Source organism: Neolamprologus multifasciatus, chromosome 11 (assembly GCF_963576455.1).
Source record: "Neolamprologus multifasciatus chromosome 11, fNeoMul1.2, whole genome shotgun sequence".
Taxonomy (NCBI): Eukaryota; Metazoa; Chordata; class Actinopteri; order Cichliformes; family Cichlidae; genus Neolamprologus; species Neolamprologus multifasciatus.
In genome coordinates this window covers 27,683,818-27,710,128 of record NC_140449.1, presented here as the reverse complement: position 1 = coordinate 27,710,128, position 26,311 = coordinate 27,683,818, and the positions used below count along the sequence as shown (strand labels likewise).

The 26,311-nt window shown below is 39.1% G+C and overlaps 1 protein-coding gene across 1 annotated transcript in view; it reads right to left on the bottom strand.

Moving 5' to 3' along the window:
* The window catches only part of LOC146508701 (neural-cadherin), a 135,939-nt gene extending 109,970 nt beyond the window's left edge, over positions 1-25,969 (bottom strand). Inside the window, exon 1 of the mRNA XM_085176577.1 lies at positions 24,421-25,969. Coding sequence (XP_085032703.1) covers positions 24,421-25,384 — 964 coding nt within the window. The 5' untranslated portion in view covers positions 25,385-25,969. The remainder of the gene's footprint in view (positions 1-24,420) is intronic.
* Positions 25,970-26,311: the final 342 nt, after the last annotated feature.

Genomic DNA, 26,311 nt, shown 5'->3' with positions numbered 1-26,311 from the left:
GGCTAATTAAGCCGACAACGAGGGCTAAAGAGCGGCACAATCGGTCTATTCAGCAGCTTAGACTGGCACCTCTCACTCACAGTGTCACGGCTTTTGTCTCACTCAGGGTTGAGGTGTCGCGCCTCTGCCTGATCTGTGGGTGTGCTCCGCTGTGTTCGGGTGTTTTGGGTCCTCAGAGGCAAGCGCGAGTGGAGCCTTTGTGTTTGTTTGTGTGTTTGGAGGGTTTGATTGACAGCAATTATGGGAGAGTTCAGAGGAGGGCATGATCCTGTGTGCGTATGCAAGCTCTCTTACACGCTCCAGAAATGCATGCACGCACAAGAAAAAAATGCAAGTATAAATACATAAAGGACAAACAGAGAGACAAATGTATACATATTGCAGGTGTGCTGCAGACTAACACATCTTCTGTTCATCTGTTCTCAGCTTATATCTGGAAAATAAAACTGAAAGAGGGTGAAAAACTCCAGCAGGGTCTCACTCTGTTGGTTTTTTTTTCTTCTTCTTCTTTTTTCAGCTCTGAATCTCATTGAGGGCTCTGTAATTAGAGAGAGCTTAATTTGCACATGAAATGATGCAGTGTCTTCAGCCCACACTGATGAGAAAGAAACATTTTTTTGTGTAACAGCTCTGTGTTCACATGAGCAGTTTGATCCATTGAGTAGTGAGACTGGTGATATAACTGTCTGGGGCTGAAGGTGAGTTAAATGTAAATGTAACGTCCAAAGGTTTCTTTTAACAAGATTTTATTGTTTCTGATTTTAATGTCACTTATCTTGTCATACTGAGAAATGTTTCACAATGTTTTTTTTTTCTTTTTTTTATTCTAAGTTCACAAGCTGACAGCAGCACACAATCAGGCAGCCTCTTTCATTAAATTTCTAACATGCAAGTGACTTTTAATTGTTTGTTTAAAACTTACAAGAAACACAATGCAATTAACTATGATCTAAAATAGCATCAAAGTTTACAGGTTTGCTTTGGTGTTATTTTCTAATATAACTATCTCAATTATTATAACATCTCATCAAAAAGGTTTCATAAAAGTTGTATAAAATAGGTGTTGCAGAATATACATATATATATAATTTTTTTGAGACTTGTTATACACTGCGTTTGAAATGTGATTAGATCACTAAAGTTTTGAAAAAGTTTAATAAGTCAAAATGTGTTTTTATGTGCCATGTTTCTTGTATTAAGAGATACATTAAGAATGTATCTTGAAGCTTCAGAAGTTTTATTGCATTGACTGTCACAATGATTTGAATTCCCCTAGTTCTGCAAATAACACAAGATTCAAGTGATGCCTGTTTGATATCTTTAGGTTAAACCACAAGAACAAAGTAGGTTAATCCTTTCTGGTGTGACAGCAGGATAGGTTGCTATTTCTTCTAATCATCAGGGACCTGACAGAGAGTAAAGACAGTAAAAGTAAAAGTTCTCAAAGAGGCTTTCCAATGTGATTACAATATGTTGTTCTCACAAATATATGACAGTGGACTCTGAGACTGAGTACAGTAGCACAATGTTTTTGCACCACATACCCACCACTGCAAATCTGCTTTTTTTCCTTCTGATTTGTGGTACAGACAGCCAGCTGAAGCTTAATGATATAAATAGCATGAGTACCTGCTAAAAACATCTTGCTGCACTTCCTATAAGTTATTCAGTTTTCCTAAGATGACAGATATACCACTGGTCTGCATGTATGTAAAGGCTGATAGCAAAAGTGACACTGAATTTTTTCAACTTGTTGCTCAACTTGTAAAAAAGTGTGCTAACATTCAAGGCCAGATAAACAGAAAGCTTCACTTTCACACTGGTCTCATCAGTTCTCTCCTTTGTCCTTCTAGGATGGAGACAGGAGACAGAGAGCGAGTGTGAGAGAGAGAGACAGAGTAGGAAAACAGAAGAAGAACTTATAGCCTTGCTAATGAGGTGTGGAAATGTTATCAGAGAAAGGACTAATTATTTTCTCAGCATAGTTAAGACGCAGAACTAATCCTGTTAGCATGGAGGAAGAGGGTGGAGGAGAGACGGTGGAGAGTGAAGTGAAAATATAGAGCGGGGAGTGCAAAGATGGATGAGAGAAAAGTAAAAGTGTGAATGAGGGATGTGAAACCATCTGGGATGGAAGGACAGAGAAAGGTGGAGAAATGAAAGCGAGATATTAGAGCAAGATGACTGAAGGATAGAGAACTTATGAATGGATAAAAGGGAATGAATGGGAATGAAAGAAAAATGGAGAAATACATTTTGATATAAGGATAAAGGAAAGGAAGAAGGATGGAGAAAGATGAAAAAAGCATGAAAAGGATTGGAAGCAAAAGAGAAAGCAGGGAGGATTGAAGGGATGGATGAAGCATAAATTAAATTAAGGCTGGACAGAGAGAAGCACATGCTGATTGATATTGAGGATGTATGAAAGGATCAAGAGTAGATGGATGAAGGATAGAAGGTAAATAACTATAACAAAATATGGGAGGAGATGGAGATGAAAGGATTCAATTCAATTCAATTCAATTTTATTTATATAGCGCCAAATCACAACAAATGTCACCTCAAGGCGCTTCATAGATACAGAGAAAAGCCCAACAATCATATGACCCCCTATGAGCAAGCACTTTGGCGACAGTGGGAAGGAAAAACTCCCTTTTAACAGGAAGAAACCTCCGGCAGAACCAGGCTCAGGGAGGGGCGGCCATCTGCTGCGACCGGTTGGGGTGAGAGAAGGAAGACATCTTGATGAAACAAGATGAATTGATAAAGTGGAATTGAAAGAGAAAAGAATTGACAGCTAAAATGTTGACTGAGGGAATAAAAGAGCAATGGAACATGATGAAGGTAAAGAAAGTTGAATGGCTGAGAGGGAACGACGGAAAGGAAGATGGAAAAAAGAAGGAGGAATACAGAAAAGGTGTAGATGGATGGATCAAAGAAGGAGGCAAGAAGGAAGATAGAAAAAGATGTAACGGTGTCTTTTCATGCTGGACTAACAGAATCTGTTCTTTGCTCGTTTATTTTCCAATTAGTGAAGCAGGAAGTCGTTAGTGTAGCGACGCTTCCTGTTCTAATGATTAGTGCCAAATCTGCATTTTTTTCATGTTTTCTTTTTACATTTCTGCAATGTTTCTTCTGATCTTTGAGCTTTATAGAGACAAATTGGGTGTTAGCAGAGTGTCGCTGTGCTGCTACTGTGACACATTTAACACACACACACACACATTAAAGAAAGAGTGTTCTGATTTTTTTTAATAATTACAGTAGGTTAAGAAGCCACAGAATTTAGTATATAATGTATATTTATGCATATACAGATTATTCTTCATTTCTGTTCATCTAAAAAAAAAAAGTAAATGATTATATATACATTATTAAAACAACTTAATTTTTCTAGCAGCTTTCAAAGGAATTCTAAAAGACGCTTTAAACCAGGAAAACAAACAGTCCATGCGTCAGGAAACATTCCCGCTACTCCATTAAAATGCACAGACAGAGCAGGAAACTTATGATGTGTAATGTGTATACTCAGTGAATCTTAATGCTATTATGTTCATATTCCTTGTGCAAATGAAAATTGTGACCTAAGGGTAGAGTGATGTAAAGGTCACAGGGGCATTAAAATCACTGGCAAATGTGGAAACATGAACATCCTTAATGAATTTCGTGGCGATCTGCCAATAACGTTGTAAGATACCTTGTGGAAGAAACTGACATTTGTTCCTGGGGGTGGAGGTGATTGAAGGTCATATTGAGGACAAAATAATAATTTGAAAATATCTCATGACCTGCCACCCACCGGATTTCAACATTTCTCAGCTAGAGGAAACATGGTCAAAAATCATCAGTGTTCATCCTCTGGGACTTTTTACCATTAGGAAAGCAGCCATTACCATTCAGTTATTGTAACCATCAGTGCACTTTATTCTTCTCATACTATTATGCAGGCTTTTCCCCAACAATTCAGCCAGCACTTTTGCTCCATAAGCAAATTAACAGTATTGTATTATTAGATGGATTGGCTGCTGAAGATGAGTTTGACTTGTTTTAATGGCAGCACTGTGCCTCATGCCAAAGATGACAAAATAAATTTAGTCTAACAGAACAAAGTGGCTGACTCAGTTAAAAAATGTAACTCTGAACTTGTGTTTAATGTTTATGCTTATAATGTCACATATTTTTTGCCTCACTCCTGCTTCTTTCTGTTGTCGCCACAATATTTTAGAAAATAGTTGTTGTTTTTTTCAGTGCATTTACTGAACTCATGATATAGGAAAAAATGTGCCACAAAGAGATCAGCTGCACACTTGGAACTGTCTCTGGCAGCATAATCTGTTTGATGTTTGCATGTGTTTGTGTATTTTTGCTCCTGTCTTTCTGAGGACTCATTTGAGGTGGTCTTTTTTTCACAAAGTGAGGGCATTTTCACCCATCTTCACTATAGGAGTGACCCTCCTATGGCTATTTGATGGTTGAAATCAATCAGAGGATATTGAGTCTTAAGCTTAAGCCAGCATGGAAGGGACTTCTGCTGCAATGCAGCCAACAGCTGGTAAATGCTGGCTTCAGTTCAGCTTTGTTTACTTGTTCTGAGTAAAACTTACACAGTTTCACCTTCTCTCAAGAGAGAATTGGTCATAACGGATTGTTAAATCTTGGCTTCTCCTTAAAAATGTGATTAAGGACAAACCACTATGCTTGTGGTTAAGAGGTTCACTATCAAGATTTTCAAAGGAATGTGCTGCTTAATTTTAGAGGGTTTAATATTTGTAATTGTGCAAAAACAATAGCTAATGTACACCAGTCAGTGGTTCCAGTCAGCTTGTGTTGACTATGGGCAACGCAAGCAAACAAGGCATGTTTCATGCATGAAACACCCCTTATTTGGAAGACTGATTTCAAATAGAAAATATGGTACCAGCCATAAGCTGCTGACTTCAAATTAGCTTTAACATAAACATGATGTCACACTTTGCTAACCTTGCCACAGCCATCTTTTCTATCATTTAGTTTTGGTGGGTAAGGTTAGGTTTAGGGGCTAAGGACCTCATAAAGGAGTATAAACGTGTGTGTGTGTGTGTGTGTGTCTGGTGCCTTATCTCTCCCAGTCGCAGGCTGTGAAGCCCTCCAGAACATTCCACCAGCTCTGAACACACGGCCAGCTGGCATGCACACACACACACACACACACACACACACACACACACACACACAGTAGCCTCACACAACCCGGCTTTTGGCCCTCACACGTCTGAGGATACATGCACCCCAGGCATTCGACGGCAGGAGAAAGACAGAAAGAGAATGAGGGCAGAGAAGAAAGAAGAGGAAGGGAGATGCAGATGAGAAAGAATAAGAAAAAGGGAATCACTTAAAATTGAAAAGAAGGCAGAGACAGCAGTTACAGAAAGAAGCAGTAAACATATTTAATAATAAATGATCAAATATTTAAAGCAAGCTTCTCCAGAGAGATGAGGACAAAAGAATGAAAGAATGGCGGGAGGATGGAAAAATAATAAAAAAAGAACAGTGAGGAAGGAAAATTATCCCCATCTTTACAAACACTGCTTGATCAAAGCCACCTTGCACTTCTTTGAGGTATGACCTCAGGCCTCTGCTACTGCGACCTCCAGAAATCTAGAGTGTGTGTGTGAGAGTACTTGTATTACTGTTTTGTGTGGACATAAATCTGTGTACACAGTCACACTGCAGGGACCCTATTTTCTTTTGAGGACAAAAAGCAAGACCTTATATTTTAAATCCAATGTTAGGTAGTGGAACTGAAACAAACTTTTTTTGTTGTTGAGAAGTTAAGAATGGAATGAAGAAGATCAAGACGAAGCTAAATAGATCAAAGAATAAGTTGAATAGAAAAGGAAGCAAAAGAGAAGATAAGAAAAAGAGAGTAAAAGATAGGAAGGGTGAAAGGCATTAAAGAAGTGTATAGGAGGTATAACAAAGGGTGTAAGAAATAAACTGATGAATAATATGAACAAAGGAAAGGAGAGTTTGGAGACAGGAAGGCCCGAGGAAAAAAAGAATGACTGGCAGGATGTAGAACAAAAAAATGAAGATGACTAGCATAAAGGGATGGGCAATAAAGGTGAGAAAAAAGATGGAAAAAACTATTGAGGGTATAAGGAAAGCTGAAAGGGAGAAAAGGGGAGAGAGCAGAAAAGGTCCGGAGATGAAGAGAGAGAAATCAGGACAGTGAGGAGAGCAAAAGAGGTGAAAAGGAAGAGAAGAATAAGCATATCATGGATATGGGGAGAAGAGTAAAAGAGGGAGAAGAAAGAGTGGTCGGAGGAGAGGTTTTTGAAGAAGGAGAAATGCCCTGTAGGAGGTATTGGAGGTGAAGGAGGTCTGGCTCCAGGCTGTATGTTCAGCTTTACTTGGTGAAGGTTGTTTTGGGCTCAGTGAGACACCACGCTGAGTCAGGTGTGCGTCTGTTTGTGTGTGTGCTTGTTTGAGTGATTCATGTGAAGTATTTAAACCAGGACACCACATTTTTTCCATTAGATGAGACAAATGTTCACTGTTATCCTCTTGGTGGGATCTCGATATGTTTACAAGAAGAAGAAAAAAGAGTTAAGGTGGACAAATTATGAATACAGTCACCATTTGGTGCTCCAAAGAACACTAAACTCTAAATGTACACTTCTCAATAAAATATAAAGGTCCTTTAACAGACGTCTAACTCCAAACATCTCTGCTGTTAGTGGAAGTTTAAATGTCTTCTTTTCCACTTAACTGTGGATTGCACATGCTCCAGTTGTCAGTTTCATGAGCAAAGCCACAAAGTCACACTCTGTATATGACCCTTTATATTTATCTGGAACTAAATATCTAGACGGAAATTATTTTTCTCTCTAAATCTAACCAGTCTTTTAGAATAGCATAAAATTACTATCGTAATAAAAGGATGGATTTGGGTATCAGAGGGTAGGGACAGATGACCAATATGGATAGCACAGATTGCACCTTTTAGCTCTAAATCTTGGTATGACTTTCAAAAGCTCAGTTTCATTATTTGTGTCATGGTTTTGTCAATTCCAGTGTGAATGCTATCTTACTGCTCTTTTATTTCAACTGTTGTTTCTATTGTTACATTTTTTTTTATCACTTTTAAATTTTTATTTTTCCTTTTATAATTTTATCTCTTTTTTTTTAAAAAAAAATATTTTTATCATTACTGAAATTTTTTCTTGTTTTTCATTTTCATCGTGTTATTCATCCTTGTGAGTTTTACCATGTACTTGCACTCACAAAATGGCATTTTCATATCTGTTATATATGATCATGATCCCATTATGAACATATGTTTTAGGTGAGGAAAACGAGGAAAACTTTCAAGTTAAAGAATCTGGATACACTTTGCAGACGTTGCACATGTATGGCTAATCTGTGTAAATTTGTGTTGCAGTAACACAAATGGCCGCTAGGGAAAATTGTTAGTTGTTTGTAAATTGTAGCATTTTATTTTGTGTTTCCAAACAAGAAACACAACAAACTTTAATAAGCCAAAAACTTCACTGTAGAGAAACTGATAATAAGGTATAAGCACATGTTTATTCTTAAATAGAGCTGTCCTTTTAGGACAGCCTTTGTCATTGGGCCTCTTTCACTACATAGACCTGTTCTTACATGTCCACATGGCTGCTGTCAGCTCAGTGAAATGCTCCAATCCATCATATCCCTTACTCTGTCATCACATCTTAAACTCCTGACACTTACTATGTTATCTGAGAAGTCACTTTTGAGCAGTGTTTTGTGGGAAATGGAGTCTCCAGCGGGTGCGTTGACAGAGCTGCGTCACCCTGGTGCTGCTGGAGTGAGACGTTTATTGCAGCTGACACACAGGAATTCACTCACCTGCTTTATGCACTTTCAGCAGAACACCAAAAGAGAGGTGATTGTAAAAAAAACCCTACATCTTCTTTTCGTTTTATCTATTAATTTTGTATTCCTTCTACTTCATAATGCATGTTTACATCCCTTGCTATTCCATTATTATTAACCTTGTTTGTTTTTTTTCCCTGTCTTTAAAACTATTACCACTATTAACGTGGGTTAAGTTTAATGAAGCTTCTTACAGAATAATAAACAGCGGCTGATGAGATGGTGTTTCAGCTACAGGACCCCACCATGGCATCTTTCATCAGAACTGTTTCTGTTAAAATATAAGACCCCCTTTCCCCCAAACCACCAGCCCCCCACCGCACACACAGACACACGAAGAAACACACTTTAATGCAGAGACCTAAGTTTCTTCACGTCTCATTAAACAAAGTGAAGCAAGTTCAGGGTTTCCAGCATCGCAGTGATGACAGAGCCGCTGGCTGTTTGTTTTAGCTCCTAAAACTCATCAACACACCTGCAGCCTGCTCATGCAGAACAAACTACACCTCCACTCCATGAACACTCAGCTGTGTGAGGCCAGCTACACATTAAATTCAGTGAAATTCAATTCAGAATGTCTTATTTATCCCTCAGGGGGCAATTTGAGGGAGCAAGTTTGTCAACAAAGTGTACAGGAACAAGTCACCTACACGCATTAAAAAAAAAAAACAATCTAAAAATACCAATTTTGAAACTCTTGTTTAAGGTTTTTCTTTCTGTTTGACAAATCAAATCAGAAAATGAATTATGTTATTAATTTCTGAAAAAGGCTAAATTACTTTTTGTCATCATTCACTGAGTTACTGCGTAATCTGCCAAGAAGAACAGTTTCCAAGTATTTGTCTGGAGTATTTAGCAAAATGAATGATGTTTGGACAGTTTGGCTTCAAGAGCTTACCTCATTCAGTCACTCAGCTACACATACAGCTCTGTTTTTAACCAGCTCTGTGTTCTCTCCTGCTTTCGGAGGTACAGGTAAACTCTAATAATAAAGGAGTAATCAATAAAAACTAACCATCAATGTATTCCATACGATTAATGACTGGATGCTATGATTACATATAATATGAATCTCTCTGTGTATCTGCCCATCTCTTTGCCTGCCCTGTAACGAGAACAGCTGCATCCTTTTCTGCTGAATAACTGATCAATGTGTCTTTTCAGGTCAAACAATGGGATCAGTAAATTGTCATTATGCAAATCCTGTTCATTCCTTGCTGATATAATGTAATTGACTGGCAGCTCTTTGATTGACATAAAACTTTCCTGGCTAAATACAACAAGGTGTTGGAAAATATCTGCTTCTTTAATTAAGAGTCAAGCTTGGGCACATACAAATTAACTGAATGGAGCCAAAAAGACCACGAGGTGCTATTTCATCTTGAAGTATCCAATTACTCAGGTTTAAATGTATTTTTTAAATTTATTTATTTACCACTAATAATGAAATGAAACCACTGCACTTGTATTTGCTTTGAAAATGAGGCACACTGAATTTGCTACAGCGCTGATTTACACCTCAGACTGACTTCTTAACATGACCCCAGGGCTCATGGGTATTATATAGCTCTCATACCAAAAGGCTGCAATGTTTAAGCTTATTTAACTATAAACCAAAGTTACTCTTACTGAAGTGACGGAAAATGGAAATTCCATGTGATTTAAAAATCCAGAAAAAGATATCTTTTAGTTTATTTGGTTTCTGTTTAACTCTGCAAGCTGACACAAGACAGCCATGATCACATGATTCTCTGTTTTTTTTCTGTACAATTTCATTTGCATGCTATCAAATCAATCAAAAACTCTACATACATATGCGGCATGTTATATTTCAGATTTCTCAAAACAAATCATACCAGCCCACTCTGTGCTTGCTAATCAATATTAAAGCATAAAAATATGCATAGTTTAAAATTTGAACAACACTCATGAAACAAACTCTTCCTGTTTTACACCACACTCTACAACCAGAGCGTGTGTGACGAACTGGTTCACCATCGCTGCCCCGAAGGGCTAAAAAACTCAACAAAGAAGACAACAAAATGGCCACTGCATATCTTCAGTAAAACACTCTCCAGCCTGGAAGCCACTTTGAAATCCATCTCCTCCTCTTCCTCCTCCTCCTCATCTTCATCCTCCAACTCCCTAAACATCAGACAGAAAAACCAACAAGCTCCAGAGGGGAAAACTAACAGAGAAACATCCTCTCTTCTTCTGTTTTGTAAAATGTTTCTTCTTCTCTGTCTCTCTATGGCTCGGCTGGATCACAGTGATGCATTTATATTTGACAAGTGGCATCAATAAGTCAGCAGGCGTGTAGATAGAAATGTCCTCACACCTTCAGCACACCAGTGTTCAGCGGGGAGTGTGCATCGGAATGTGAGCGCATGCATGAATGTTGTTTTTCTACATTTCTGTTTCGGAAATGTCCTCCCTGTATCTTAATATATTTTATTTCTGTTCAGCGTTTATCTCATTGGGTGCCTATATTTATGTGTGAACTGAAAGTACGCACACATCAATTATACCTATGCAGAAGAAAATGAACTTAAAGTTAATTACTTTATAAATGCAATTAAAGTGTGTTATTTTTAACCTGCTTGTGTTTTACATAAAGTTTTGAGAATGCGATAAACTGTGTTGTTTGGACTTAATTACCCAATTGGACTTAATTGGGTAATTAAGTCCAATGAATGACATTTCTATTATTAATACTAGAGTTCTGAAACCTCTGCTTTTTATCCATCCACTTCTGCTTAACCTTTTCAGGGTCACGGGGCACTGGAGCCTATCCCAGCTGACATAGGGTGATGGGCGGGGTACAGCCTGGACAGGTCGCCAGTCTAACACACAGAGACAGACAACCATTCGCCATCACATTCACACCTATGGGCACTAGATTAATCCTTTATGGATGGTGGGAAGAAGCAGGAGTACCAAGAGGGAACCCAGGCAAACATGCAAACTCCACACAGAAAGACCCCGGTGGAATTGAACTCAGGACCTTCTTGCTGTGCGGCAACAGTGCTAACCACCGTGCCATCTGCTTTTTATATATCAAAATGAAGTTGCAGCATTATCAAGTCCAGTATAATATCAAGACTTTCTGTGGAATTTAAAAGGTAAAATGAATATATCCATTAACATCAGAAGAAATGATTGCACATTTATAAGGGTTAGTGTAAGATATTGGCAAAAGACAAGATAAGGGTTTTACAAACAAAGCTAATGCTGAGGTGACAGAAGTGGCAGTTCCTTATATGGCCACTAGCTGGCTTAAAAAGTGATTCAATCCCTATAGGCTCCAGGGTTAAAATAACTGAAATAAAATGAAATAACGAACGATGGCTTTCTGTACAGTTAATTGTAGAAAACAGATAATTCAAGAAGCCTGTGGTCAAAAAAGTGTTAATAAATATGTTACCACTAATTAAGATGTTGACAGAAGTGTCAACATGGCAACAGATATAAATGTTATTTAAAAGTTCACGCCATAGAAACAAATAGCTATAAATGCATGCTCTTTGCTATTTAATATTCTTCTGCAGCATCTACCAAATGCATTCCATCAACTTTCAGTTACATTTGATCAAATTTAAGAAAATTTAGTTATTATTCAGAATTCCTTACCCAAATATTCTGAGTATTTTAGTACTAATGATAAGCAACAACTGAATAACAATAATAATAATATTAATGATATTTCAGCCAAATAGCTACTGTTCAAAACATAGCACATTACCAAAAAAAAAATCAATAAATAAAATTCATATATATGCACACACATAAATACAAATAAGCACACACATAAAACACAATCAGATCTAACAGAGTCACAAGAACAGGGTCACTGAGCACAGAAAATGTGCATGAAAAGATAAAACACAAACACGGCTCAGCTAGGTGTTACCAGGCCGTGGTGGCCGGACTGGTTGGCACGTTGACACACTCACACACACACTGTGGCGGACCCCTCGGGGTGTGAGGGAGCGAGTGGCGGCCGTCCTGTCAGAGCTGATTTGAGGTCGAGGTGTTTCAAACCCTAACCTGCTTCATATTGGATTACTAACCCTGCACTGAAGAGGTATGTGTGTCTGTGTGTGTGGGTATGTATGTGTGTGAGGCGATGGACATCTAGACTCGTGTTGTCATCCCTGAAGCGGCATGTGACAACCGTATAAAGTTTAGCCCTCTGTTGTTCCTGTAGTGTATGTTTGTGTGCGCGCTGCTCAGGTTGATTGCCATGCTACATCTAACTTTGAGAGTGTTTTTAATTAGAGGAGCTTCATTTGTCAGGCCAGTAGGTCACACATGTATGCGTGTGCCTTCTACTTGTATCTCTGTGAGGACCACTTTGATGTTTAGACTGTGGACATAGGAAGGAGGGGAGGGTTAAAGTGGGACAGTTTAGTATTGGGATTTCTTTTAACAATGTTGCTATGATAAAGAATCCTGGTGCAGATCAATTTAATCTTCAATATAATCTTTTTTCCTAAATATATTTTGTACATTTGGCTTCCCACTTAACACTCAAAAAAATATAAGTTGATGTATCAACTCTGTCTCGGACACAGCTCATAGAAAACTGAAGTGCTATTTGCATTTTTGTTGGGGTGATGATGCAGCAACTGGAGGAATTGTTTACTAACCCATTAGTGAAATTCTTAATAGTCTTATTATCAGTGAAGAATTTCATTAATAATAACATATTAGTGAAATTTAGAAGTCTTTTGTACAAACTTAATGGACATGAGGCATGGACGCCGTGACTTTATCATCACACAAACTTCCTTCACTGCTCAGAGTGGATGTGTCAGTGCAAGTGATTTCTTTTACGTTAATTTGCAGCATGTTTACGTGTGTGTATAAATATGTGGCCATGTGGGTCAGATGCCATGGGACTGCTGTGTGACAGCTGGCATTGAATGTGTGCGTGTGTGTGTGTGTGTGGCAGATGGACTGGTCAGACTGGAACATCAGAGGATATATGATATGAACATTGTGGAAAACACCTTCTGCTGTGAGCACTATGAAGGCCAAAATGTTATTGCGGCTCCCCATGATGTTTAAAGGTCCATCTGAGCTTAATGATGGTGTATCATTTTTACTGTAAAATTAATGGGGATTAAACATTTGCACTCTTATTTATAAACAGACCAGCTTATTAGTTATTTTCTGCCAATCTGCCTTATTTCAAGAAAAATAGTAGTTTCTTTGTCTTCTTCGCCATCAGTGAAAATTCAGACACTGGAACTGCTGAACTGCATCGTACTCTGAATCACCGTTTGAGATAGCAAGATTAAAAGTAAACGCAACCAAACTTGACGTTTGGCTATTTATTTATTATTGTTTTAACTATATTCTTTAGTCTTTACTACTATTCTCTATATGTTACACAACCTGATTCTACTGATAGAAATTTAAAAGTACAATCCTGTTCATGAAGTGTTTTTTAGGGGAGAAGTTAACTACAACCCCAAAGTTTGGCAAAAACAAAACAAAAGAAAAGAAAATCCAATCAAGACTTAAATCTGTGTCACAAAAATGTTTTGGTAAAAATATAATCTGTAAAGTCACAAACCCATATTGCTTGGACAGAGAGGTTTAGTTGGATGTTGTCACTTGTTTTACCTCCAGGTGCAAAGTGTGAGCTAAATGTCTAAACTACAGATGTAATAATACCTCCTGCGTGTGTAAATCCATGACCGTATTTGCTACACATTTTTATTAACAGTACAATAATGAGGGGAGAAGCTTCTCAAACATTAGATGTAAAGGGTGAAGGGGGGGGGGGGTGACAGGAAGTTCACTGTAATTCTTGCTTAGACCCGCAGAAAAATCCTGCTTTTACTGCTGGAAACGAAACTGCCTCCTGAAAATGTTGAATGTCCCCAATATCTTCTCTCCCATGGCTTAGCGAGAGGTGATAAGCAGCAAGTAAGCAAGATGTGTGTGCGTGTGAGTGTTCATGTGTGCAGATGAAGCCATAATGAAAGCCCTTCTTCTTCCTAAAGCACACTAGATGAACTGCTGCTGCTGCTGCTGCTGCTGCATCCTCCAGAGGAACTATTTGTTTGGTTGTTTGAAAAAAATCTTTTTCCATGGCAGTTTTTTTATCCTCTAAAGAGTATGGTCTTTACATTTGAGGTCATAATTTCTTGATTTTATGTTCACATATTTAAAATTACTAACATGGACAAATTCCATATGCCTCACTTACAAAACAACTCTATATTACTGACAAAGTAATTTTCTCTGTGAGTAATTACAATGGCTACAGAGAGAGCAACAAACATTCCTCTTGAAAGATAGCTAGGCATATATGTATCTACAGTAGATAATACTATACTATATAAAGAGTAAGTTTCAGATACAAGAGCTCCATGCAATGTGTAAAAAAAAAATTCTGTTGCCCAGAGAAATGACAGTAGTAGTGGTAAAAACAGGCCTTACCATTTCCTTTCTGTCTTCTGCCCCGATCCCCTAAAGAGACAAGTTCGGTGCTGATAAGGCGCTGAGTGGAGAGTATACTTTTTAATCGGCACAGCGACCTTGACTTGAAGCGGAGGAAGAGTGAGCCAAAAAGCGGACAGAGAAACCATCTCCCCTGGGGTCAACCATGAGGGGTGAGAGGAATAAGAACCCGACGGAGACGAAGATGAGGAGGACAAAGCGAGGAGGAGGAGTGTCATGCTGAAGATTGATGGACAGACCAGGACTCTGGAGACGCTAAGGTTTTAAACGTGATTCTTCATGCTGCGGGGATCAGTGAAGGTCATAAACTGCTGCTGGATAAAACTGACACATCACTGAAGTCTACAGTTCATCACTCTAAAAAGTTTCCCTCACCACTTCCATGCTGAGTGACTTGTCTCATCCTGCTACTTTGTAGATATCGCTTTCAGTTTACTGAAGATAGAGGAGGAAACAGTCCTTTATTGACATATGGTTGATGATAGGTAAGTTCTATCAAAAAAAAAAAAACTGGTGCAGCCTTAATGGGAGCCAACATCATCAATTTTAAATTTAAAATCTAGCGCCACTTACCCTATTATATTTTATACAGGTAAACTTTTTTCACAGTTAAATTTTTCTTTATAGTATCTTTAGTGGTTTCTTTATCAACAACATATATTCTAAAATCTTCTCATGGCAATAATTATGCAAAAAGATTTGGGTTAACAGTTAGTGTTAAGGCTTCTGTAGCAAGTTTAAAAATTTGTGAAAGGCTCTGATACGAATAATGAGTCAGTGAAGCTCAGCAATACTGATGTGAGTTGTTGAAGATATCCTAAAATTTTCTGTTTGTAAACATTGCTTTCCCCCAGCTGTTAGCCGCTGTTACCCTCTGTTAGCTGCTGTTAGTCAGCATTAGTGAAACTTTATTTGAAGTGGCTCTAACACTGTTGGCAAATAAACTTTCACACTGGCATAATGTTAGCTTATAACCACCTGTTGTTGTTGTCATTTAGAGCCTGGACTTCAATTCAGGAAATAAGGCTTATTGTGAGGAGGAAAAGGATGACATTCTTTTCAGATGCCAGTCACATAGTCTCTTTTCTTCATGTTTTTACTTAATTGGTAAAGGGGACTCTTTCTCAGATAATAAAACATACATATGAACTATGAAAATATCTTAAGTCTGAAAATGCAGCCGCTGCACTGCACACAAATGAAAAGTTATCTTTCCCATTACCTTTGGCATACCAAATATGTGACCAATCTCTAGCCACATACATTAAATGCAATTGGGCTAAATAGCACTGTAGCCACTGTAGTCAAGATAGCGGCTTCCACAGACCATCACTCGTTCCTGTGTATTTTTAAGAGGTTAATTCTAAGTTTATGAGGAAGCATCAGTTTGTTGAAAGATGTAATTACACACTAAACAGTGTACATTTATGAACACAACATTATTTTTTTTCTATTAAATTAACAAACAAACAAAAAAACCCGCTGAGTGTACCTTTAACTCAAAGCATACACAGATGCCACAGATCCATCTACCAACGCACAGTGACTTCTGTTCTTAATAGTCATTGCATAGTTTTACTTTCTAATTGATTTTGCATGATAGGTCATTCGTCAGGTAACATGGTCTTAAGTTGCAACAGATACGTCAGGATTCAGGCTGATTGTCAACTTGCTCAGTAGCTGTCGGATTCTGTTAATTTATACCCTATGAATTTTCAGCCACAGTAGCAGCGCCATCCATCTCATTATCAATCCCCCCGTCTGTTTCCCTCCTGAGCTGTAAGAGAACAGCATCAGCCGAAAGTGATGAGAGGCAATTAGCAGGGACACGTCAGCGCACACACATGAACAAACAATGATGCGTAACAACCCCGAGGGTGTGCGTATGTGTGTGTGCCTGAGTTTGCATTGGGGGAGTAAGCTAACATGGAGAAGACAGATGTGCAACATATACATGCTACCAACATATACACACAGCTGAGGTCACTGTCCAGTTGTTTGCATGTGTGTTTTAGTTTGTGTGTGTGTAGGTTCACAGACAGGGTGTTGCTTTTTGATGTTTTCTGAAGTAAACACTGCCGTTCAGTTACTGAAGGGGAAGTGCGAGTCTGACTGCAGATTACTCCTCTCTATCCCTTCATTCATCCCTCCATTCCTCAGCAGGGCAAGAGATGGAGACAGAGGGGAGGAGGAAGTCAGTTTGTATCATCACTGTGTGTCGGTGCAGGACGGCGAGAAGAGCAGCTCGACTAAACCGGGGAGAAAAGACGTCTCTGTTCACTTCTGTTATATAATCCCTGCTCACACGCCGAAGCTTCATCTGAACAAGTCTTGTCGTTATTACTGAGTGTTATGGTCTTATTTTCTTAGAAAAAACATCTGTCGACCAGCACTTACAAACATCAAGCTTCCCTACCAGCCCTATTTATTCAAACTGAGGTACAAGAGCTTTAATTTCCGAAGAACTAATGCTTAAGAATTTTCTCAGGGGTAAATATTTCTCCAAATATTTTAGTTTTGTCAAGATGCCATACTTTGCACTACAAATCTTACACTCATGTTGACAGAAGGATTCGTCTTTTGGGCCCCACTGGTAGGTTGTTTTATGTACTGGACAGAAAACATAAAATATGAAGTACCAGTTATGCAAGACATATTTTGTGGTGGGGTAGGAAACTGTTTTCTCTTGTTTTCATCCCAGACCCTGTTTTATATGCATTTGTATCCTTTTTTTGATGAAAAATTACTGTGTCATACACTTAGTACATTGCTTGATGGGCAAAAGAGGTCACTTTTTGTCCTGCTACATACATTCTTTTTGACTCTGAACCCAACTGTTTCCAAAAAGTTTTCAAATGAGGTTATGCATGATGGGTCAGCAGCAAAAATGTTAAAGGTCAAAGAAAGAGCTGTAGAATGGCAAAGGAGAGTTGAGTAGATAACAGCAAAAAAGAGAGGGATAGCATGAATGTGTGTGTGTGTGTGTGTGCGCGCGCGTGCGTGTGTGGTCCTCAGTATGTCATATGCACACATACACGTCTCCTGTGGTACCCTGAGTGGAGCAAAGTGGTGATCAAGCCTGCAGCTTGTGTGTGTCTATCCTCTGAACTATGTTATTAATTAACCCAGATGAAAGTTTCTCAAGATCTGAAACTTGGCTCTATTGGGGTGGGTGTGTGTGTGTGTGTGTGTGTGTGGGTGTGTGTGTGTGTGTGTGTGTGTGTGAGTCTTTATTGGACAGAGAACATACGTTAGTATGTACTGTGCTTTGATACAGTGGATATGCACTAAATCTAACAGCAAATCTAGTCTGGGCAAAAGCGGTATGATAAATGTGTATGTGAGGATTTCCTGGGGTGGTTTACATATGTAGTGGGACTGCACTACATTATGAAATGCTCCATATCCCTACTGATAAGTTGTCTTACTTAGTTTGAAAGATACTGAGAATCAGAATCAGAATGCTTTATAAGGAAAATATGTAATTATTATTTATATTCAGTTCAGTGTCACGTACAATGAAAAAAAGCTTCCAAATGTTTGCTAGTTGATCCATTTTGTTCACTTCTGAGAGAAGCTGACAGTGAAAACGAATTTGTAAAAACACAGCCGTCTTTGTTGTCAAGCAGCAGGCTGGCAATCTCAGAGTTTTTGAGTTGAATTCTCAGTCAAAAGAACCCTGTGACATGTTGCTGGATGGTACATTGAAGCCAAATATCTACTTATTGACAGAATTATTTTCCTGAGGGCACCAGGACACTGGTAGGAAGCATTCATTTTAGCTAATGACATCATAATGACGTGTGGGAAATATTGATTCGGTGTGTTGTAAGCGAAGTCGACGCTTTTGGAGCCAGTGACGCTTTGAAATCATAAACTAGCAGCCTTCAGTGGTATTGCACTTTAAGGTACTTCTGCACTGGGTTTACTTTACTGACCTCCAGGTTAGCACAGAGCTTTCTAAAGTGTATATTGACAGAATTTGCTCTAAATTACAACCATCCAAATGTCTCTGAAACAACAAAACAGTTTGAAGAACTTTATGTAATAAAAAAATAATAAATAAAGTTCCATACTGTATATGCATTTATTCCACATTGCTGCACTGGGTGTGTATTTATTGGTCCAGTCAAGATTAAATGACCTTGTCCTACTTGGTGATTGGTGAGCAGTCTTGCCCAAGGGTACAGCTGATTGGCTGTCAATAAGCTATTAGGACAACACAGAGAAACAGAAACAATGGGGAGGAAGAGTGATGGAAAGGAGGAATGGGGACAGACAAAGAGGAACGGAAACGAAAAAACAGCCTCTGGTCCATGTAGTTATCCACTGAGATTCCAAGTTTTATTACAGCCATGATATATTATCATGATGATTTATAGCCTTAAAAGCAGGTTATATTCTTGTTTTCATACAGCTAGAATGCTGACAGGACTGAAGCTAAGGAATGCTAAGAATTAAGGAACCATTTTAGCTTCAAGCATTCTGAATACAATTTGCACGTACTAAAACTGACATTAGCATCATTGTTATATTGGCAAAATTCATCCCAAAAGTAAAACTGAATATAACACGTTTGAGCTAAAAACTGATGGATTTTGGAATCAATAATCTATATTCAAATATCTGAATGCATAAAGCTTCAGTATTTGTTCAATTACAAACTGTACAAATGTTCAATATGGTGAATCCAGTCCATTATTTATGTGTGTTGCTGCTTTGTTGCCTTTTAAAAAGGTCATTCTGGGGAGCTTCAGCATGTGGTCACAGTAATTTATCCTCCAGCACTTTAGACACAGACACACACACACACACACACACACCCTAAAATACCAACAAATACACACAGATATCGAGACTACTGTGATCAATGTATGTGGCACTGACAAACACACAATCACTCTGATGCTCAGCAGCCTCGAGGACACACAGTCCCATAGTGTTTGGTGTCTTACAAAACACACATTCACACAAACATGTGGCGCTGTGGCAGGTTGCTTCCGGCCTCAGGCTAAATCCAGAAATAAAGACAATAGAATAAACAGAAGGGGTAAAAAATGAGTGCGTGTGTGTGTGAGTTGTGTGTGTATAGGTGTGTATGAGTGTGTGTACGTTTGTCACCTCAGGGCTGCCAAGCACAGAAAATCTGTAGAAAATCCTGACAGACCAGGACCATGTTTGAGAAACAATGTGTATCTGTGTATGTGTGTATGTGTGTGTGACCACCACACAAACACACTTTGGCTAAAACATTTAATAACAGTTAACAACAGTAGAGCTGCAGCTTAATGAGGGAACAGGCCCGTCGGTGTGAAGGCAGCTGCATTAATTGCAGCCAACAGGAAAGATTTTCTCATTTAAATATGCAAATAAACACATTTATTACAGTTAATGAGACAGTTAAAAAATAGAGGCTATGCACTCTGGGAAGTTTGTCTGAGTCATAGTCGCTAATTTCAGTTGGTTTTCTTGCTGCGTTCACATTTGATTACTTCACATGTTCACTGTTTCGTGCTTAAGTATGCTTGTTTTTCCAAGATTTGACAACATTTTATGACGTCTGAATCCAGCCCCCAGTATTCTTATTGAATAACCAATAATAAATTCCAATAAGTGGGGTATTCTTAAAGAATGAGAAGCTGCTTGGAAAATTTGAAAAGAAAAATTGAGCCTGAGCCCGGTTCTATTGAAAATTCCACCACTGCCAACTGCTTGCTCATATAGGCTTGTTTGATTGTAGGGTTGTATTATTGTTGGGTCACCTTAAGTAGACTGTTATTGTTGGCGCTACACTGAAAAAAAGGGATTGGCCATTTCTTGGATTTATGTAAGCATCTTGCGTGTATTTAACACAATTGCCTCATGCTTTAAAGTTAAGTGTAACTATTTAGTGTAGAAACTACATGATATGCAGAGAGCCTAGATTCAATTGTTCATATCATGTTCTAGTGAAGTAAGTCAATAATATAGCAATGTTAAATCTTGCGACACTGCACGGGAAGGCATCCATCTCAGTCAAGTCGAGCAGCCGCCACCCAATTTACTTTTTTCTGTATACTGAAAAAAGTAAATTGGGTGGTTGTTACATTAAAAAAGTCTACCTTGTAATTTGAACACAAAAATGTCATGTTTCTATCTTGAACGTAACCAAATCATCTGATCTGTATGAAATTCAACAACTTAATTTGTTCTTGTTGAGATGACCTGATACAATCTACTAAGAGTGGTTAGTTGCTGGACTCATGAAATTTACAAGATAACATAAGATTTCAAGCTGCAGGAAAATCACTGGCGTTATAAGAGGCAGACAACTACACACACACCTCGTGCATGCTATCGCTATTTATTGTCGTTTAACCTGTCAAGTTGCCTCACAGCATCTATATGGGCTGACATACCTTTATCTTTATTAAGTTTAAGCATAAGACCTTGCAGTATGTGTCGTGTAAAGCATTGATATGAAAGTGAAAGTGTAAAAAAGACCTCAAAGGCAGGATTTTCAATAAAAGTGTAGAATGCTACAGAGTGATACAAAATTCTTTGAAAACATGCCAGCTGAATCCAGCTGACATAACATGACATAGCCCTGTAGAGTTTGTATTTTCCTCTACTAAAACAACCTTTGATCAAACATCTGGGATATTTTTGTGTCCTAGTCAATTCCTGATAGCAATAATCTACAAAAACTCAAAACAACTTCACCAAAACATGACAATATTGGGTATACTGGCTATGGAGGGGGTTAGAATGACTGATTTTTATGGCTAACTTCTTGTGGTCTTTTCAGTGGAGTTCAGAAAATAAACAGAAGAACAGATTGTTTTCAAGGCCCAAACCTAACCTGTGCTTAAACCTTAACTAAACAATGACCAAAAACAATAAATATTTAACAATCATCAATATTGCTTTTGTCTTATCTTTAAATCTGCAAATGCTCACACTGAAGACATTATTTATGTACAAGTGTCACAAGTGGAAGTCATAGGCATTGGATCTGTTCTGTTGTTTAGACCTAAAGATGTGTTACGTAAAAGACTGTTGGCTAAAAATTGCCAGATTTACCAGCTTTCACCTCACATTATTTACTCCGTTGCCCTCTTTTTTGCCTACATAGAGAAAATTTGTTCAGTTACTAAAGTCATGGCCACGACGCATGTAAGGAAACAAAGACAGCTGTTATCATGTGTTTAGATTTATAAACAGTCAAGGATAAAGCAGAGTCAGTAGAGTCACTGTTATCTGCAGTGATGGACATCCTGCCAAGCAGTAAGGGAGACCAGTGCGTGTCTGTGTTTGTGTGTGTGCGTGTGGTGGTGGTGGTGGTGGTGGGGGGGGGGGGGTACATACACCTTGACATCTGTGTGTAATTTATTATATACAGGCAGTGAGGAGAGCGTGGGACTGCAAGAATTGTGATTCACATCTTCTGTCTTTTTTTTTTTTTTTTTTTTTTTTTACAATCTGCAAATTCAGAACTTGATTTTCTTTGAGTTTCTAAACTAAAGCAAGTAAATTTTTCAGGTCCTTGTTACACATTTTAGTCAGAAATCCTGCCCGACTAAAAGTAACTGATCCATTCAACTAAAAAAATACTACTGATTGATGAATCATTGTTAGATTTTTTTAAAATGAATAATTTAGATGTAAACTTGATGATTTCAGGGAAAAAGAAAGGACTCATCTGCAGATCCAGAGGTTAAACTTATGTTCCCTGTTTGACCAGCATTAGTCAGGAACTTCCAACTGCAAACTATTTAAACTACACAAACAGCATCTGCTTAGCCAGCTGACCAATCAAAGACGAATGCACTGCCTCCACCAGACCGCTGCTGTTGCCCAGACCTCATTCCCACAGATCAAAATCGCAACCACAGCCGATGAAAGACAGTTCTTCTCAATCAGCCGGCCAGTTTATAACACACTCAATGCCGTGTCGACCAAATCACACACTCTTTCTCTGCAGTCACAAACCAGAGCCAATCTGAGCTCGGCAGTCTGCTTTAACACAAACACTGCTTCCTGTCTGAGGTTCTGGATCTGTTTTGACTTGTGTGTTCAGACCTGGGAGATCTCCAGGTGAGCAAACACAACTAATTTCTACAAATAAACATTGGAGATGCAGTTTGTATCAACTGATTAGCCAGATCTGACCAGGACACCGAGTTGCCAGCACAACCACCACCATCCAGATGTGAAGAGTTTAGTCTTTTGATTAAACATTGACTTTGCAAAGTAGGGTGAGCACATTGGCATCTGGATGTCATTTCATCCTGTCAAACACATCAGAGCTGCAAGACACTAACACATTTCAGACTCGTAATATGTTAACCAGCAGATTTAATACTATTTTTAAATATTTCTTGGTTTTAAGAGAGTGTATAACCAGATGTGAGAAGTTTACCTCTTTGAGGATGGGGAGATTGTGACTGACAGATTGCTGGGATTGGGTGAGTTTTGTTAAGGGTCAATACATCTATATTTTCACCTAAAGCCTAAGTAGAATTTCTTAGGCTATACAGCTTTCATTTGTCCAAGTTTTGACTTTGCTTGCTTCAGATTTTTGAAGACTCCTAAGTAAGAACTGGTCTTTAGGTAGAAAACATGTTCTTTTTAAACGCTGATATTCATCGCTGATGGTAAAGTAGAATAAATGTCTTTCTTTTTTGTAGTTTGTTAAACTCCTTTAAATAGGTCTTTGATCTTCCTGTAATCTCCTGAGTTATTACTCAAACTATGGCAATACTTATAAAGACAAAACTTGTTTTACGTCAATTTTAACACAGTGCACTTGGGCGTGAAAACACATAATTGTGTAAAACCTAGAGGCAAATTTGACCTAAAGAGTGCTACAACCGAAATAAGCTTGTAAGCTCACCTTTAATTGCAGGAAAAGAGACAAAACCCTGCAAGGCATAGCTTATTTTAAACAAGTTTTTGCCTCTAAGCTTATATCTAAATCTTTTTTTAACCATGGCAATGTGTGATGAAAGAGTGGCACACATACACACATACGACCACGTGAATATGGTTTGAAAAGCTGTCCTTTAACCAGGTTGTTATTGCTACATATCACAATCCAACCTTCACCACAGAAATGGCAGATTGGATTAGTCTTTTGGAAATCATGGATATATAAATATTTTATGTTCAGGCTATGTAACCCTTGTGAATCCTAACTAATAAAGGTGGTGTTAAAAAGGCTAGTATGCAAAGCAAAACAAATTCTGTACAAGTGCTGTTTACCATTTAAATAATAAGCTGCAGTCCAGTTTTTTCCTTTTGGAGAACTATCAAAACATGGATGTATATGTGTGTGTGTGTGTGTGTGTGTGTGTGTGTGTGTGTGTGTGTGTGTGTGTGTGTGTATGTGTGTGTGTGTGTCTATGTGTGTGTGTGTGCGTGTGTGGTAACTGTATTTTAAAAGTAAAATCTCTGTGTGAAGTGTGTTGACTTGTATATACTCTGCCTCACCTCGCTCTCAGTTCTGTTTGTCCTTTAACAAATTACTGGCAACAGTAATCTCACTCTGTGTATCTTACTCGCATAGACTTTCACACGCACACACAAGAAACACACACTTGGCAGTGCCGTGTGGAGTGTTGTAAGGAATGAATGAAAGAGTGGAAAGTGACCGTTGAGGTCGATTAAAACTCAGATGGAAAAAAGCCAAAACATACAAAAGCACGCGCGCAAACCTCTCTAAATGAATGAGCACCACTCAATTCTGAAAGGAAGATTCAGCAATAATTTTAGGGAGAAATTATTGCTGAAACTGTTAGAAAGGGTACTTTAAAAAAAAAGGTTCACAGGATTGTTCCTCCACATTACGATTACTAACTTTGGTTTTACCTTGCTGACTCCTGGCCCTACTTTTAAATTTTAAAAAAGAGAGATGTGGCTAAGACTCAATAAAATAAACTTTGAGTACCACGTGTACTTCAACATTCAAAGGTAGACACCAGCCTCCTAAGCCAGCATGACAATCTTCAGGTAAGTCTGGCTTTCTTTGCGCTTTTACGCACGAAAAGAAAACCAGAATTTTCTTACCTCGGAGCTTCTGAATCTTCACCACCACCTCGGCGGGCTCTCGCAGACTGCGCGCCAGGTACAAACGCCCCGAATCCCGCTCGATCTGGACTGGTGAGTCGGCTTCGGATATCACTTCAAACCACCGTTGATCGAACCTCTGGTCAGGAACTGTGAACACTAGGTCGCCAACTCTGACGTGGTCCGGAACGGTAACTGTGTAGGTCAGCTCTTCGGACAGAGCCCGCGGCATCCGTTTCGCTCTGTTGGACCGGCGGACGTTGATGCGCAAGAACACCGGCTCACCTATCAGTGCTACATCTCCTCCGTCCTTCACGTAAAGGCGCAAAGTCACCTGTCTGAATCCAGCGAGAGATCCTGCTAGGCTCACTTGTCCGTTTTGTGGATCCACGTGGAGCAGGTACAAGTCCGGTGATGCGTAAAAAGTGACAAGTCCATTGCTCTCCGCGTCACCGTCCTTTGCGTCAAAGCGAGCCAGCTCGGTTCCGGGCGGCGTTAACTCATCTACTTCAATCGTCTTGTTCCCGCTGGTAAACCGAGGGATGTTGTCGTTCTTGTCGGACACCTCAATCTGGACGATGGCTCGTCTCCTCATACACCGAGTTGGCAGCTCCACCATCAGTTCGTACATAGCTATAAACTCCCGGTCCAGTGCTTTTGCGGAGACCAAACATAATTGCCCTCGATGGACCCGATGCCCGCGGTAGTGAACAAGTCTGAAATCTGACGCGTAATCTCCCTTCAAGCTGGCAGTGAGGTTCGCACCGGGGCAGTTTGCAGCTGTGACAGAAATTACCACCCCCTCCACTGGCGTCCCAGCTGGAGAGTTCTCCACTATTTGGCCGAAGTAGCGCACTGGATGTCCGTGCTGCGCAGACAGACACACCGGTGAGACGTGAAGTAGCAGGAACGGGAGCAGGCATAGGGTGTGCAGGATAACCGGCCCAGTTACGGCTTTGGTCATGTTTCCATCAAACCCGTTTCACTTGCACAAGATAGCAAAGTGTCTGCTAACGGGTCTCTGTTTCTTAAAATGACCCAAACAAAAAGATTTTACGCATAAAAAAAGAATAGTTATCTCCAGGAAAGCGCAAAGTTCCCCAAGAAAAAAAAATCCAATAATCTAAATATTCCCATAAATTATGCCAGTTTAACTTGTAAATCAGTTAAATTGTCACAGGTAAATGTAATTGCTAAGAAGAGCTCAAAGGCCATCTAAAATGCAAGGAAAACATCAGTAACACTATCATTCAGCGCTCTCCTCTTCAGTTAATTAAGAATGAAATGACAAGAGACTTTTAGGCGCAAATAAGATAGGTTTTCTTCCCCACTGCTATTGAAAAAATATGGATTAAGCAATAAAAGTATTATTAAAATAAGCAAGTCTTCAGAGCATATTTTTCTTAGTCCAGCTGCAGTATTTCCAAGTTGGTCCAGCGTATCTGGAGCGTCGCCACTGGAGGATGGAATAGACTAACGGGCACAGAGATACCCAACTGCCTCCATGTGGATCCGATGGCACCGCCTACCAGCGTGGAAGAGAGAAACTAATCACGAAGCAGGAGCAGCACTGAGTGACAGCATGAAAGACCCACCCACTGACAGGCTGAGTCAGCGGATGGGGAAAGAGAGCGGAGAGAAAGGGACCAACAGGGAGGTGGGGTTTGTGGGTAACGTTAAACCTTTCTCATCACGGCCATGGCAAATTTGAGACGATTTTCAATCAAAACTGAGGACCCCGATAATCTCTACCAGATTTACACAACACACGCTGATGCAGGTTCAGCAGGCCATTATAAAAAAGGCAGTCTTTTCTCCAAATTAACTAAAATAACTTTTGTTTGTTGGTTTGCTTCGTTTCTCATAAATGAAACACGTCAAAAAGTATTAA